Source organism: Glycine max, chromosome 20, assembly GCF_000004515.6.
Source record: "Glycine max cultivar Williams 82 chromosome 20, Glycine_max_v4.0, whole genome shotgun sequence".
Classification (NCBI taxonomy): Eukaryota; Viridiplantae; Streptophyta; class Magnoliopsida; order Fabales; family Fabaceae; genus Glycine; species Glycine max.
In genome coordinates this window covers 39,438,134-39,452,923 of record NC_038256.2, presented here as the reverse complement: position 1 = coordinate 39,452,923, position 14,790 = coordinate 39,438,134, and the positions used below count along the sequence as shown (strand labels likewise).

At 33.2% G+C, this 14,790-nt stretch overlaps 2 protein-coding genes across 3 annotated transcripts; one reads left to right on the top strand and one right to left on the bottom strand.

Moving 5' to 3' along the window:
- Window positions 1-420: 420 nt before the first annotated feature.
- Window positions 421-3,907, top strand: LOC100305739 (uncharacterized). Of its 2 annotated transcripts, NM_001249115.2 has the most exon segments (6): window positions 468-571; window positions 1,011-1,044; window positions 1,159-1,328; window positions 1,401-1,452; window positions 3,407-3,474; window positions 3,591-3,907. In NM_001249115.2, coding segments are annotated over 6 exon segments (429 nt in total). In that variant the 5' UTR covers window positions 468-536; the 3' UTR covers window positions 3,661-3,907.
- A 6,773-nt stretch (window positions 3,908-10,680) lies between these two features.
- Window positions 10,681-14,260, bottom strand: LOC100777780 (pentatricopeptide repeat-containing protein At3g63370, chloroplastic). The gene is made up of 2 exons (XM_003555323.4): window positions 14,116-14,260; window positions 10,681-13,951 (listed from the first exon to the last, which is right to left on the bottom strand). The coding sequence occupies exon 2, from the start codon at window positions 13,912-13,914 to the stop codon at window positions 11,143-11,145; it is 2,772 nt and encodes a 923-aa protein (XP_003555371.1). The 5' UTR covers window positions 13,915-13,951; window positions 14,116-14,260; the 3' UTR covers window positions 10,681-11,142.
- Between the last annotated feature and the right edge of the window lie 530 nt (window positions 14,261-14,790).

Below are 14,790 nucleotides of genomic sequence, written 5' to 3'. Positions count from 1 at the left end.
AAAATATATAATTGAAAATGTTACTTTATAAATATTTTATTTTAATTTTTTATTATAGTCAACGACTCTAAATTAGCTTGTTTGTAATATTATTTTTCAACAATTATATAAATTACTATCCTACTTAACACATAATTAGTTATCATTTCTCTCATTGTATTTTTTTAAAGTCTAAAATATATATATATATATATATATAATAATAATAATAATAAAATCTACTATATATATGACAACCATTAATAATAGACAATAATAACTAATAATTAAATGGTTAAAACAAAGAAAAAATTATAAATAATACATACTAGAAAAGTTTTAAAATATATATTTAAATTTTTTTATAAAAATATTTAGAAGTGTGTATGCATGAGTTACAACTTACAACATTCTAACACATAAATAATTATTTCTGTTCATAACTATTTACCCATATATAATCAAAGTTTCTGGTACATCATTGTCTTTGGCTCTCGGTGAGGGTTTTAGGGCACACACCGCAGGGAGACGGTTTCTTTCACTCTCTGCAATTCGCGATGGCTGACGAGGACTATGAAGATATTGACATGGGGTTCGTTCTCTCTCTCTCTCTTTCTCTCACACACACAGAAATTAGGGTTTTCCCTAATTCAATTTGCCTATTGAAAATCCTTAATTCCCACAGCCGACGAGGACACTATTTTAATTAACTCTCTTGTTCGTGACTAAATGAGCAATTCTTCAACTCACGGTACCCCAAAATGGATTTTTTTGCACCGTGTCGTATATTTATTCCGTGTTCCTTTTTTTTGTCCTGAGGTTTTATTTTTGGTTCGTTTATGGTAACACTTGTAGTTTTTTTTTTTTTTTCAAATGTTCTTCTACTGGATTTGATCACGTTTGCCTTTTTCTTTCAAACGTCCATTGTAAATTATTCTTCATGCTTCAATTGCTAGGGTTAGAGCCCTGAATTCTGTAATCTGTATATTTTCATTGAATGGTTTCTCATGGAATAAAGGGTGGTGATGCAGGTACGAAGATGAACCGCCAGAGCCCGAGATTGAGGTGCAGAACTCTTTGTCTTGTGTCCTTTTTTTGTATCTACACAAATGCATGTTATTGAACTCTGCGTTGAATGAAGTAATTGAATTATTGACTGCTGGATTGATTGATGAACAGGAAGGTGCAGAGGAAGATGTGGAGAACAAAAACGATGAAATAACTGGAGAGCCTATTGACACCGAGGATAAGGAAGAGGAACAACCAGTGAAGCGGCCTCGAAAGACATCGAAATATATGACTAAGTATGAGCGTGCTAGAATTTTGGGCACCCGTGCTCTTCAAATCAGGTTTGTTCAGGACTTGTGAGCTTCAGATTCTGCTTATTGATTATCTAACATGTTGTCTTTCTGGCTGGTCAGTATGAATGCACCTGTCATGGTCGAGTTGGAGGGGGAAACTGACCCACTCGAGGTAAAAGAACTTTTTGTTTTCTTTGCAGTTTGATACTTTTTTTCTTGTAAAGTTCATTTGAGCTCATTGTGAGTATTTCATTGTCAAACTTGTTATGCCAGTTTTAAATTTCTAAATATGATGGTATAGTCATATATTTATATGAAATGTAGAAAATATTTCATTAAGAAGTTTCCACTTTAGTGATCTCCTGACTGGACGGAAATCCTCTGTTCCATTAGCCTGTCTCACCTGCTGTTCCCCCAATAAAACTTTGACACATCATTTAATGAATCCGTGGCACTGCTCCCTTACTTTTACTTTAACCAAGGGTTAACGGCATCATTAATGTTGTTTCTTCATTCACGTAATCCCTTTTCAATCAATGAGTCTCTGTATATATCTTTTCAGTTTTCAATCCTTTTCCCTTTCATTCTTTTTCTGCTTTGGTGTGCTGAATCTACTTCTGCACCGTGCGTGTTCCATGGCCCCGACTGTACCAATGGCTTCTTCCATGATGTTGCCACCCTCTGAACTTCCTTGCCGACACTTGCAGGGACGATGACACCAGCCAGATCCAGGTCCCTTGTTTATAACAACACTGGACTGAATGGAGCCTGACTTTATTCATTCTTTTGCTCCCGAAAATGAATGGCTGCTGGAGTTTTTACAAGGAATGATTTTGATTAGAAATTTGATTGCACTTAGTTGAAGCACTGGAATAAGAATTGCGAATGGAAGAGGAAGACATTGTGCCAAACAATAACGACACCTTTAATCCTTGGTTAAAGTAAGGGAGCAGTGACACAAATTCATTAAATGATGTGTCAATGTTTTATTGGAGGGACATGTGGTAAGACAGGCTGATGGGACAGAGGATTCCTTCCCTCCTGACTCCTTAATTGAGCATGCACACTACTGATATGGTTTGTGTGTTTTGAATTTGTTTTATAAATCACTCTGCAATTGCACGAACGTGCAGCTAAATGCACAGATAACAGATGGAATTCTGTCTTTTCATATATTCCTTTTAAATAATAGAGATTCATAGAATGGGAAGATCAATTTAACATTGGAAATATGTTCATCTTAAAGTAGGTGGAGTAATTTTCTCTTATAGTTATGACTCTTTAATCGGCTTGTAGATTGCTTTCCCCATCATAGTTTGTGTTCCTTTGTCTCTGGCTTCCTCAAGAAAAGGTTTTGGGCTTTTGGCATAACTTAAAGAGGAGAGTAACACACTTTTTCTAATATGCTCTCTTCCATTGCTTGAAATTTATTAAAAACTACAAAACAGGAGAGAGGTTCATTAGATAATATGTGAGACCCACAAAATTTTGTGATTTTCAATAAATTTCAACCAATAAGAGTGTGTTTTCAAAAGAGTGTGCATGAGAGTATGGTTTTAGCATTTTTCTAACATAAACTGGTCTCTTATTCAGTTTGACAATGACATGCTCTTTTTAATTTTCCAGCGTTATGTGAAGCTTTATTATTTCTATGTAAGATAAGTTTGTCATCATTATTGACCTAAGCTGGAAAGTTCTACAAACTGCTTCAGTCTTCAAATATTGAATCTAGTCACATGATCAGTGGACCTTATATATTGAGAAAATGTTTTGCTTTTGTTTTATGCTATTTGATTCTCAAGTTCTGTGGTTTCCTGAAGAATGCACTGTGTGCACAATTCTAGAAATAAGTTCTCTGATTTTTATACACTTATAAAAGTCATGTCCAAGATTACCTGTTCTACGGTTTTCCTCTTGAGCATATTTACTTGCCATTAATATCTCATGTTGAACTCTTTTTTGATATCAATTATCCTAAGTGTTTATTTCCTGCCTGTATTGCAGTTTTGATTATTTCTTGTAGACAGTTCTCACAAAAATTTTCTGTATTAGGGTTCAGGAATATACATGTTTGTTTGTTAGCTCTGTTATATAACATCTGATATCTAGTTCTCCCAACTTATCAGATTGCTATGAAGGAGCTTCGAGAGCGGAAAATACCCTTTACAATTCGGCGCTACTTGCCTGATGGAAGGTAAATACTTGGCCATTATACAAGTTAGGAAGTTCTTTTTTCTTGGCTGGGGGAGGTTAAGGTTGATAACATCATGCCATACTGACTGTTAATCATTTTTTTGCAAATTTCTCCAGCTATGAAGATTGGGGAGTTGATGAACTGATTGTGGAAGACTCCTGGAAGAGGCAAGTGGGTGGTGATTGATGATTGAACTGACAGGTGTGGGGAGGAGTAACAGGCCCTAAATTTTTGTCTCCTCGTAACATTTATCTTTGAATTGTTTGAGGTTGATACTGATCTATGATCCCACCCACCGTAAAACTTGGTTTACAGCGATGTCTTTGAATGTTTATAACTTGTGCTTTTAAGCTTAGTATAATTTCTATTTCAGCTTGTTTATATATCTCTGGGCTTGCAATAGTGTTTGTTGTTGTTTGTGAAATCAACTATCAGGACACCCTCAGCTCTACGAAGATTGGAGTGATACTTTATACTGTACATTGGTTGTCTAGTGAGCCTGTGTCTCTTCTTTTACTATGTTTCATGGAAATATTCTGGAAATATTACTAATACCATTGCGAATGGAAATGATGACAAGGCAAAATTAGGAGTCGATTGCTTTAAGAAAATATTTTTGCAATTAAAAATAAAAATACAAAGAGAAATAGTGAGGGATAAGTGATAATAAAGTGTTTGAACTAATAAAGAAATGCTCACATACTCAAGTTGAAATGCATGATCTATGCCTATTTTCATATTTTTGACAAAATCATAAAAAGTATTCTTAGTAAATGTTGTTTAATAGTTTATTTTCATACACTTATAAAATTGTGGTGTTAATTATTGGTTAAAAAATAAATTTTAAGTAAAATTTATCATATTCTTTGACAATTGTTTTTATCTATTTTTACATTTGGGAGAAGATACTTAGACTCTTGTTTATTCCGCGCATGGTAAAAAATCTAGTTGACTAGTTAAAATGAGTGAGTTGTGAGTGGTTTAAGACAACCCATCATGAACAAACACGTGACAATTGCTAAACTTTTTCAAGGCAAAAACTTAATGCTATGCAGAGGCAACATTACAACAATCATTGTGTCACCTACGTCTGAATTTAAGGAGTTTCTCATGTTTTTTCGTATTATATTAATATTGTGTATATATGAAAGCAAGAAAAATACCTGGTAATTATTGGTGATGTAGTCTAGATAGATTCTTGTTTCCAGTTCGTAATCTACTAAGTGAAGGGTCCCTAAGTTGTGTCTGTCTAGGCCTAGAACCTCTTGACCCACAAGTCTATAGCACAGATTTTTTTGCCCTGCATTGATTTTTCTTTAGAAACAATCCTATTTGAGCCATGCAATTCTCAAAACATGAAAGCAAGATTGCACAGATACACCTTAAGGTTTTTGGGCCTATTTTAAGAAGGTCTACTTAAAATTAAGAGTACCTGTCACGTAACTCTGGAAAAAGGACAGGATGAATATGCCTCACTCTATAAGACTTAATCTGAAGTTTAGAACTATATATGAATGTCCCAAGACACGTAGTTCGTGCGGGTTTTACTTCAAACGCAGCCATATAATTGTATATATAGACAATGTTTATTGGTTTGTAATAATAAATAGTATTATTCAAATAATTTTGTGTATTTTTATTTTGTGAGAACTGTTTTGTTGTAATTAATGTTAGAAATCCAAAATTCCAAATTCTAAGAATTAAAACACATAAACTACTATATGTGAACTAGATCTCCATCTGAGCTCTACACGTGAAATGTTATTTTGATACGATGTTGAAGAATGACATGGGAAGACTTGGGTTTGTGTACAGTTCAAAATCTACTAACTGAAGGGTCACTAAGTTGTGTCTTGTTGGCCTTGAACCTCTTGACCCACAAGTCATTGTGATAAGTAATAACTATATTATATATAGTGTCAATTAATACTCTTTCCTAGTGACAGAATTCTATATATGGTAATGGTAGGACAAGGGATAACCAAGGTCTCAAATATGTCTCAACTTCACTTTTAAATTTGTACGGTTATTGGCCATAGTTTACAGGGATTTACCCTTTTTACGAATGGTATCTTGTAGCAGATAGCTAGAGATTAATTTTTTTTTAGGATTAAAGATTCCTGAAGTGAGTTTTAAGTCACAAAAGAAAATTATGGAAGAGGAAGTCAGTGATCTTAGGGTCTTTCGCCAGGAGACAGAATAAAATGTTAAGCATCATGCACTAATGCGTCCCAGTGAGATCAACATGTTATGGATATAATAATACTTCAAAAGCAGGAGCCAATGAGCCATGTTATAGGCTTTTGAGCGTCACACTGCTTCTGTCATATATTAATTTTTGCGGAATTGTTACAAATGGGCTGTTTTTTTCTTTTGTGTTTTTTTTTCGAATCCTTTTTGCAAAATTGTTACGGAATTTTTTTTCAAAAAAAAAATTGAAGATACATGTTCATTTTAAATTCTGAAGAGTATGTGTTTCGTAGAAGGTACTCCAGACTTTAGATAATCGCAACTAATTAATTATTAGCATCACCAAATAACTAATAACTAATCAGTAGCGACCGAAATGATATCTGTTGATTTATATTTGTTTGGCTTTTATAGTTGTATTCGAATTTGATGTAAATGTGCTCAGCCGTTGTTCTATTAATTAAAGAAAATGCAATTCCATACACAAAAGCCACGCGCCATTAAGATGCAAAGGCTCAATTTTGTTGTCAATATATGCTCTTCAATTTTGAAAAATGTATATTTTTAGTATTTCCAAACCATCGAGGTTTTGTTGTCGTTTTGGTTATATTGTTTGAGTCATTTAAGCAGAAGAAAATGAATGAAGACTAGTAACATGCCTGCATAAATCATAATGTTACAGTGTTTATACTATTTCGTTTGTTAAAGTGATGGCGACAATACACTTTTTGGTCCTTTGAAATGTATTCAAGTCAATATTGGACAAAAACCGAAGTGTATGTGAACAGTTGATATTGCTGTCACATTTTGACTCATAATTTAAAGCAGTTTCTGGCAATTCATTTGATTTTTTTGAACCAGTGAATATCAGCCAACGGGAAGTTAACAAACACTACTAGGAGTCCTAGATATCGCAGAATCATGATGCTGTGACCATGACCACCTTTTATGAGAAATCTTTTGGTGAACAAGATCGTCAAAACCAAACCAGTATGTAACAACCTCGTGTATAGCCCACGTTGAAAGCAACGTAGATTACGACCATAATTTGATTTTGTTACTTCCCTGTCATTTACTTTCCTTATATCTAGTTGGAATCTATACCGATAGATAAAAGAGATACCTTTGGTAACTATCTTTTGGTCTTTATTTTTACAAAGATTATTTTATCTTTCAATACTCACTTTATGAGAATGGTTCACTTTCTTCAAAACACAATAATTACCTATATCCGACGGGGACTATGAAAAAATATGTATAAATATTATCTTTATAGTTTTTTTTTAGTTTTCAAGCAAAAAGTTTCATGCTAATATTATTAAGCAAAAGTAATTAGCAGAACAAATGGAAAGAGATTGGATATTGGTGGTTCACTAGCTCTTCTTTCTCACTCTTTACTAGGATGGTAAGACAAGTAATCTCTAATTTGTGTTAATATCCTTCTTATATAATTATTTTTATCTTTTTTCTTATTATCTTTATAGTTTTCTTTTGACTATATACAACCATTTCTCCTAGCCTCCATATACACAATCATCTCTATTAGACCAAATATAAAATTGTCTACTTTTTATTTTAAAATTTATTTTCATTTTGTTATTTCTTGATTTTAAAACTCATTTTGATTTTAAAATTGGTCATTTTTAATGTGTTCATGTACCATCATGGTAACATAATTTTCCATTTTAAAACTTCTCCTAAATCAAATTTGCAAATAATTAATTCTTTTTAATCACTAACTTCATTTTAATTTTTTAAATCTACCAACTAATAATAAAAGAATTTTTAAAACTTTTCATTTTTCAATTTAAAACTCATTTTATAGATATATTGGCGAATTTTAAAACTACCCATTTTGGTTTTTTGGATTTTTTATAGAACTCTTTTTTGTTAAACTGCTCATTTAAAAAATTAAGAATTGATTTAATTTTAGATATTTGTTAGTTTTAAAACTGGTTTTGATTTTGTATCCTTGAAAATTTCTCATATTAGTGTTTGATTACTAATATTTATTAGGGATTATTTTAATTTATTTATTTTTGTTGGTTTACATAGTTTGCAGTTTTTTTTAAGTACTTCGTAGTTTTTTTAATACTTTGATTTCCTTTTGTAGATCAAAGAAAATGAATGTAGATCAAAGAAAAAGAAAACAAAAATTATGTATGTGTCATGTATCATGTCATATAAGTTCTCATAATGCTAGAATAAAGATCCATATTATAAATGTGAAAATAATTGATGTAAAAGTTTTGCAATTACGAAAAGGAAAAAGAAGACAAAGGATAAATAGCATAAAAGAATTGATTGTTGATTTGTATTATTTATCTTATTTGAAAAATTATAGTACATATTTCTTGTGTGTAATATTTATTTATTCAAGTTTACACCGATTGTTACATTAATCTATATTATCTTACATTTGAATTTGACTTATTATGTTATCTTGTCGGTTGGAATAATATATTTAAGCATATTAGAAGAATCATGTTTCTAGATAAGAAACAAACATAATACTTATCAATAATCAATAAATATTTTACAACATATCTAGTAAACTTATAAAGCATCTTAGGATCCATTATTCTACTTTAAAACATTAATCATATTCAAAGTCATCCAAGGATTTCATGTGTCCTAAACTAATTTAGTAATTTATACTATTTTGTTAAAAGTATGTGAAAAAAATTAGGTTTTTAAATATAAAAAAGAAAAAGAAGTACAAATAATTGAATAATGAAATAAACAAACAAATTAACAATAAATTAACAATAGAGAAACAATTTTTGGGAAGTAATATGTGATATTTGCGATAGAATTTATTAAGTTAGAAAAAATATATACATATAATTATATTATTTTTTACAATTTTTATTATAAATGATGATAAATAATAGAAGCATAAAAATATACTCCTTTCGTTCCTATTTAAAACATTCAAGTTCACATTACAATTTAGTAATTAATTTCTAATAATTTGTTTTATTAAGTAGTTCTATTATAATGTAGTTACAATGTATTATAAGAAAAATTGTTACAATATATTAAATTTAACACAATAAAAATGCAATAGCATAATAAAAATGTATTAAATTAATTTTTTTTATCTCAAACTAATATTTACATCTATTAGAATATGAGATATATTAATTTTAGCACAATAAAAATTATATAAAATATCAAATTTAACATAATAAAAATACAGAGATGCAGATTGTGTCTGTGGCGCCTGTATTTCTGCTATTAAGAATAATTACAATAGTTACTGTCTCACCTAAACAGATAATAATTAGAAAGCTTTTCTCAATTACTTAATAGAGATCTATATAAAACTATAACCTTTATAAAAACAAGACGGATTTTAACGTGCACAAGTAATACAGGTGTGGTAGCATGCGTAAGTCTTTTACGGCCGTGTGATATGATGGCAAAAAATTGGATGTACAGGATGCATCATCTTACCATGTGGATGCAGTATCTTATCATGGGAACGTAAGTAGTGTTTGACGGGTCTTAAAAAAAAGGTAGAGATAAAGGAGTGCCGTGTTCCATGCTTGGTCGTGGTTGAGGAGTGCCTGCTTTCGTGACTTGTGTTCTCCTGGTAATTAACATTTATAGCAAGTGTAGCTTCATGTAAACGTTTTCTCGCAAAATTGTAACAAGGTGTACCTTATAAGTTTTGTTTTGTGGTAAAGGGAGAAAGGAGAACATGAGTTTGAATACCCTTGTTAATAACCATTAGCATTTGTTGATAAAAAATTATACCTTATAAGATGACATATTACATAAGAGAAATAAATCTTATTTGAGAGTAAAATGATTAAATTTTAACTATATAACCTGATCAAGATTTAATTTTTAAAAAATTCAATTTTTTAATTAATGACATAATATTAACTCTTAACCTTTTATATTTTGTTAGAGTCCAACTTTAATCCTCTCACTCTCTCCTATAAGATATATTATTTTCATATGATATGCCATTTTTCTCTCTCTACCTATATATAATAGTTTTGCTTATAAAAAAAGCTTTGTATATGATAGTTTTTTCTTTTTAAGATTGTTAGATAAAAAATTAGGAAACAAAAACAACAACATTGCAGTGCTATAATATCCCATAGAAATATAAAATCATACGAAGCTTTTACAATTAATTAATTTAAAGTATAAAAATAATTAAAAGATAAATTTACAAAAATTTGGGTTGAAGTCTTTAGAGAGAAAAGCCTTTATACACTGGTAGATGTTACCTGTTAGAACAATCGTATGTAGCAAAAGATCCCTGAATCAAAGAGTATCCCCCAAAACATATTTTAAATAGTAGAATTATAAGAAAGAAAGAAACTATTTTCTTCTTTTCAAGAAGAGGAAAAAACTAGATGAATTTTAATATTTTGCGTGCTCTGTTTCGTGTATATAGTGAGCAAGATGCTAAATATTTATAGACAACCAAAGACAACGTGGAGCAAGTAAACCGCAACTTGCGGCGATTAGTAACGTTAAAAAAATAATAAAACTTAACCATAAAATCTTCTTAAGGTGCAAAAAGTTATAACGTTAAGTAAAAATAATTTGACACGGTAATAGCTTCCTATAAAATATAGGAAATGAAAGAAGTAAAAACTATTTTCCAACAGCAGAGCAATCTGCTGGCATTATGTGGGAGCATTACGTTGCGGGATCAACAAGTTTTTCATGAGTAAAAACAAAAGGCTTTCTAAAAACAAATTGATTGAAATTGGAGCACGGATATGCTTTATATTTCTGGAGACCTACGCAAGAATGTTTTGGTCAGCAGAGTCACTTTACTATAACCCAGTTTGGCTTTTAATAATTGCAACTTCGGGAAACTTTTGTTTACAGCCCAATCCTGGATCTTGACAGTTAATTTGAACTTTTTCCTCTTGTACTTCCAACTGAATTTAAGTAGATTGACCATCACTCGTACATGCATTTGTTAATAAGAAATACCACCACACATACATACATATGTACAATTTATCTTCTTTCCCTTGTACCAAAAAAAAAAAAATGTACAATTTAACATAATGAAGACAGAAGTACTTCAGTGCAAACAATACTTAATTAGAAATTCGTAGAGATAGATTTACATCTTTGTACATTTTTTCTGCGCTCCTATGGCTTATTAGTTATTAGAAGCATGGACAGCCAATTTCTTAGAAATATGGTGTTATTATTTAACATCTCTGATGATTCTTGCCGACTAGCCTGTAAAGCTGGCAGAAGATTGACCATCTTACATGTGATTTCAAGCCATCTCAAACCTTAAAAGTCGATTATTAACTACCAAGTAATCCCAAACTCCGCTTACATATTTGGTACCAGTTCCCAAGTTCTGTTGATTGAGACATCATAAAGAGACAGTAAAACTTTGAAGGAGAAATTTCAGTGACTGCCAGCAACAGGAAGGAACCAGAGAAGTGTGCTATAATCTATATTTTCACATAATAATCAAGGTATTCACCAGAAATCTCCACATGAACAGAGTCCTCTTTCAAAATGATGGAACCTGTTGGCATCCCTTACAACAAGGGCCCGTTGGGAGACTTCTGATGCTATCTTAAAGAATGTATGACAATCGTCACAAATACGAAGGTTCTTGGTGATTCGAATAGAAGTACCTTTTGGGGTAACAAGCAGACCATAACCAAGTGCCAACCTTTCACTATGTCTATATAGCATCTGTGTTTTCTCTTCTTCGCTAACATTGTGGAATACAAACTTAGTTTGAGCTATATAGCCCCCTTTTTTTCCCAAAAGTTTTGTAAATTGAGCTAATTTTAGATAAATGTCATCAGTCTGTGGATGAGACTTGTCCCTTGCCATGAAGGTGTGAATCTTGTTGTCAACCTCAATCCAACTGCATCCTGGGTTTTTCTTCAACCCATTTCCCTTCATTCTCAACCTCACTTCTTCAACATCATTCCATCTTCCATCTGCTGCAAAGATGTTTGATATCAGTGCATACTTTCCTGAATTCTTTGTATCCGATTGTAAGAGCTCCTTTGCTGCAAGCTCTCCCAATTCTTTATTAGAATGAATGTGGCATGCCCCAAGAAGAGCACACCAGACTTCAGAAGAAGGTTTGATAGGCATGCTTCTCACAAACTGGTAAGCCTCTTCCAGGGAATTAGAACGGCTGAGGAGATCGACCATACAGGCATAGTGCTCTGGCCAGGGTTCCAATTGATATCCATATTTCATAATTTCAAAAAACCTCTTACCTTCAACCATCAATCCTGAATGGCTGCATGCATATAATAAAGCCAAAAAGGTTATGTGATCAGGAATAACATTTTCATCAGTCATTTTCTTGAATAACGCAATGGCCTCATTTCCACATCCATGCATTCCATTTGCATTAATCATAGAAGTCCATAAAATTAGATCTCTCTGTTTTACAGAATGAAACATCTTTCTTGAGTTCTCCACAGTTCCACAGCAAGCATACATGTCCACCAGCGAGCTAGCAATTGGTCCCTCCAAGAAGAAACCCTTCCTAATCAGAAATCCATGTATCTCCTTCCCTTTCTTCAATGAAGATAAATTAGCAGTGGCAGAGAGTGCACTAATGATCGCTATAGAATCAGGTTGAATATTAGTTTGTTTTAAAGAGTAGAAAAGTTCAAGAGCTTCAACCGGAAGTCCATTATGAACACAACAGGTAATCATACTTGTCCAAGACACAATATCTTTGGATCTAATTGATTCAAATGCACGTCTTGCGTAATCTCTGTGCCCAACCTCTCCATATACATTGACAATGGCATTTTGTAGCATTATATCAGCTAAATCTCTTTTAAAAACATAACCATGGATTTCTCTGATGAAGTTTCTAGATTTTAACCCACTGCAAGCCCGCAAAACACTTCCAATCATCATGGGATCAACATCCATCCCTTTCACCTGAACCTTCCGGAACAAATTTATTGCTTCCAGATGGCATTCATTCTGAGCATAGCCAGCAATGATAGTTGTCCAAGAAATCAAGTCTTTTTCATGCATACATTCAAAAGCATAGCCCATATGTTTCACACAACAACACTTGGCATACATATCTATCAAGGTGTTCCCAATCTGCATATTAGAATCCAGTCCATTTCTTATTGCATAGGCATGAACTTCCTTCCCGTTCAATAAATTTCCCGATCGGCCAGATGCCGCAATCAAGTTTAACACTGACACCTGGTCAGGCTTTTGAGCAGAATTCTGCATATCTCGGAAGTAATTTAGAGCATCCCTATACAGCTCATTTTGAACCAAACCAGAAAGCAATGTATTCCACGACACATAATCCCTGCAAAGCATACTTGCAAAAACTCTTTCAGCGTCCTCCATTCGACCACATTTTGCATACATAGCAATCAAAGCATTGGCAACATAGACATCAGCAAAATGGTTAGATTTCAATGCTGCACCATGTATCCCCATACCCAGTTTAACAAACGAGGGATCCTCAACACCCTGAAGAGCTGCAACAAAAGTATACGTATTACTAGCAACACCAACCTCCTGCATCCTTCTAAAAAGCGACAATGCCTCCAAACACTTCCCTTCCGTTACATGTGCCGAAATAATAGAATTCCAAGACACAGTGTCCTCTTTCTCCATCATAATCCCATCAAACAACACCCTAGCCCCACCAAGATCACCACACTTCCCATACATAGCAATAAGTGCATTGCACACAAACACAAACTCACCAAATCCACACTTAACCGCCACACCATGGATTTCAGCCCCCAAGCGGCTTTCACCAAGAGCACCACACGCTTTAAGCACAGAGGGAAAAGTACAAGCATCTATCGCCACCCCAAGAACTCTCATCTCTTTATACAGCTCAATTGCTTCGAGGTATTTGCCACTTGACACAAACGCACCCATCATGGCATTCCAGGTGAAAATAGTTCTTTCAGTCATTTCATCGAACACCTTTACTGCATCTTTCAAAGACCCACACTTTTCGTACATGTGCAGAAGCTTGGTGGCCAGAAACGCCGAAAGGTGAGATTTTAGCAAACGGGCATGCAACTGTTGGCCTTGCGGGAGGGCTTTCACGGCGACGCAGAGGTCGAGGAGGAGAGAATGCGCGTGCTCGAGACGCGAGGGGGTTGCGAGCGGGTGAGTAGAAAGGAGGGTTAAGGATTGAAAAGCGGGATTGAGTGTTCCTTTATTGAGGGTGTTGACAGAGATGGATTTGAGAGGAAGAGGAGTGACGATTGAAGTGGACATGGTGATGGTGCATGCATGAAGGTGCACTGTGCCGCACCTAAACAAAGATCTCATGCAAGCCTTACGTAAGACGAGGAACAGGGAACACCAGAACACCAAATTGAATTGATAAATAAATTGGAGCTTTTTTTTTTTTTATCTATTCAGTGCTATGCAAAATTGTTATTCAATGACATGTTGTAACTGGAAAAAAAAACTCACCAAGAAAATTATTGTACAAGTTAGAACTCCAAGCAATTTGACTTAGTTGTAACTATTCAATTAGTTACTATGCAGCACGAGATCTCCCTCAAACACCAAGCGGGGAAAGGGATGTCAAGGGGATGCAACCCACACTCATGGTAGAACAAAGAGACGCCAATACTACTAAGTGGATTCTTGTCTAAACTTTTATAAATATAGTTAATCCACAGGATGAATTTATACATTTATTATTTAAATGTATGCTAATATAATATATGTTTTAAAAAACAAAATAATTTCGTTAGATGTTAGACTTGCTAAAAAAATAAAAGTTTAATATTCTTTGCTTAATAGAAGACCTTCAACATTTGAGATTCAATTCTTCTAAAGTGAAAATTTTACTTTATTAGTAAAGTGAGCAATGTTAAGCATTGATAAGAAAATAATAGTTAATATTATGAGTGTTGAAATATTACAACTTTGTGTCCAACCAATCAGAAAATAAATGTACTGCTTATCACTCAGAGAATGGAATCAGATGGCAGTTGTGATGCTTTCATCAATGCCAGCTGATGTAACAATCTCTCCGGTCAAGTCATTAACATAAATTTCTGAAACTGATGTCGTACAAATGCCATGGAGCTGAGATCCCATATAATAACTGTGCAATCATCTGATCCACTCACAATAAGC

Excerpts from the sequence above, each read along its gene's own strand:
- LOC100305739 (XM_041013017.1), top strand. The coding sequence starts at position 537 with ATGGCTGACGAGGACTATGAAGATATTGACATGGG. Across the intron at positions 572-1,010 it reads TATGAAGATATTGACATGGG|GTACGAAGATGAACCGCCAG; the intron begins GTTCGTTCTCTC and ends GTGGTGATGCAG. Across the intron at positions 1,453-3,406 it reads GGGAAACTGACCCACTCGAG|ATTGCTATGAAGGAGCTTCG; the intron begins GTAAAAGAACTT and ends CCAACTTATCAG.
- LOC100777780 (XM_003555323.4), bottom strand. The coding sequence starts at position 13,914 with ATGTCCACTTCAATCGTCACTCCTCTTCCTCTCAAATCCATCTCTGTC.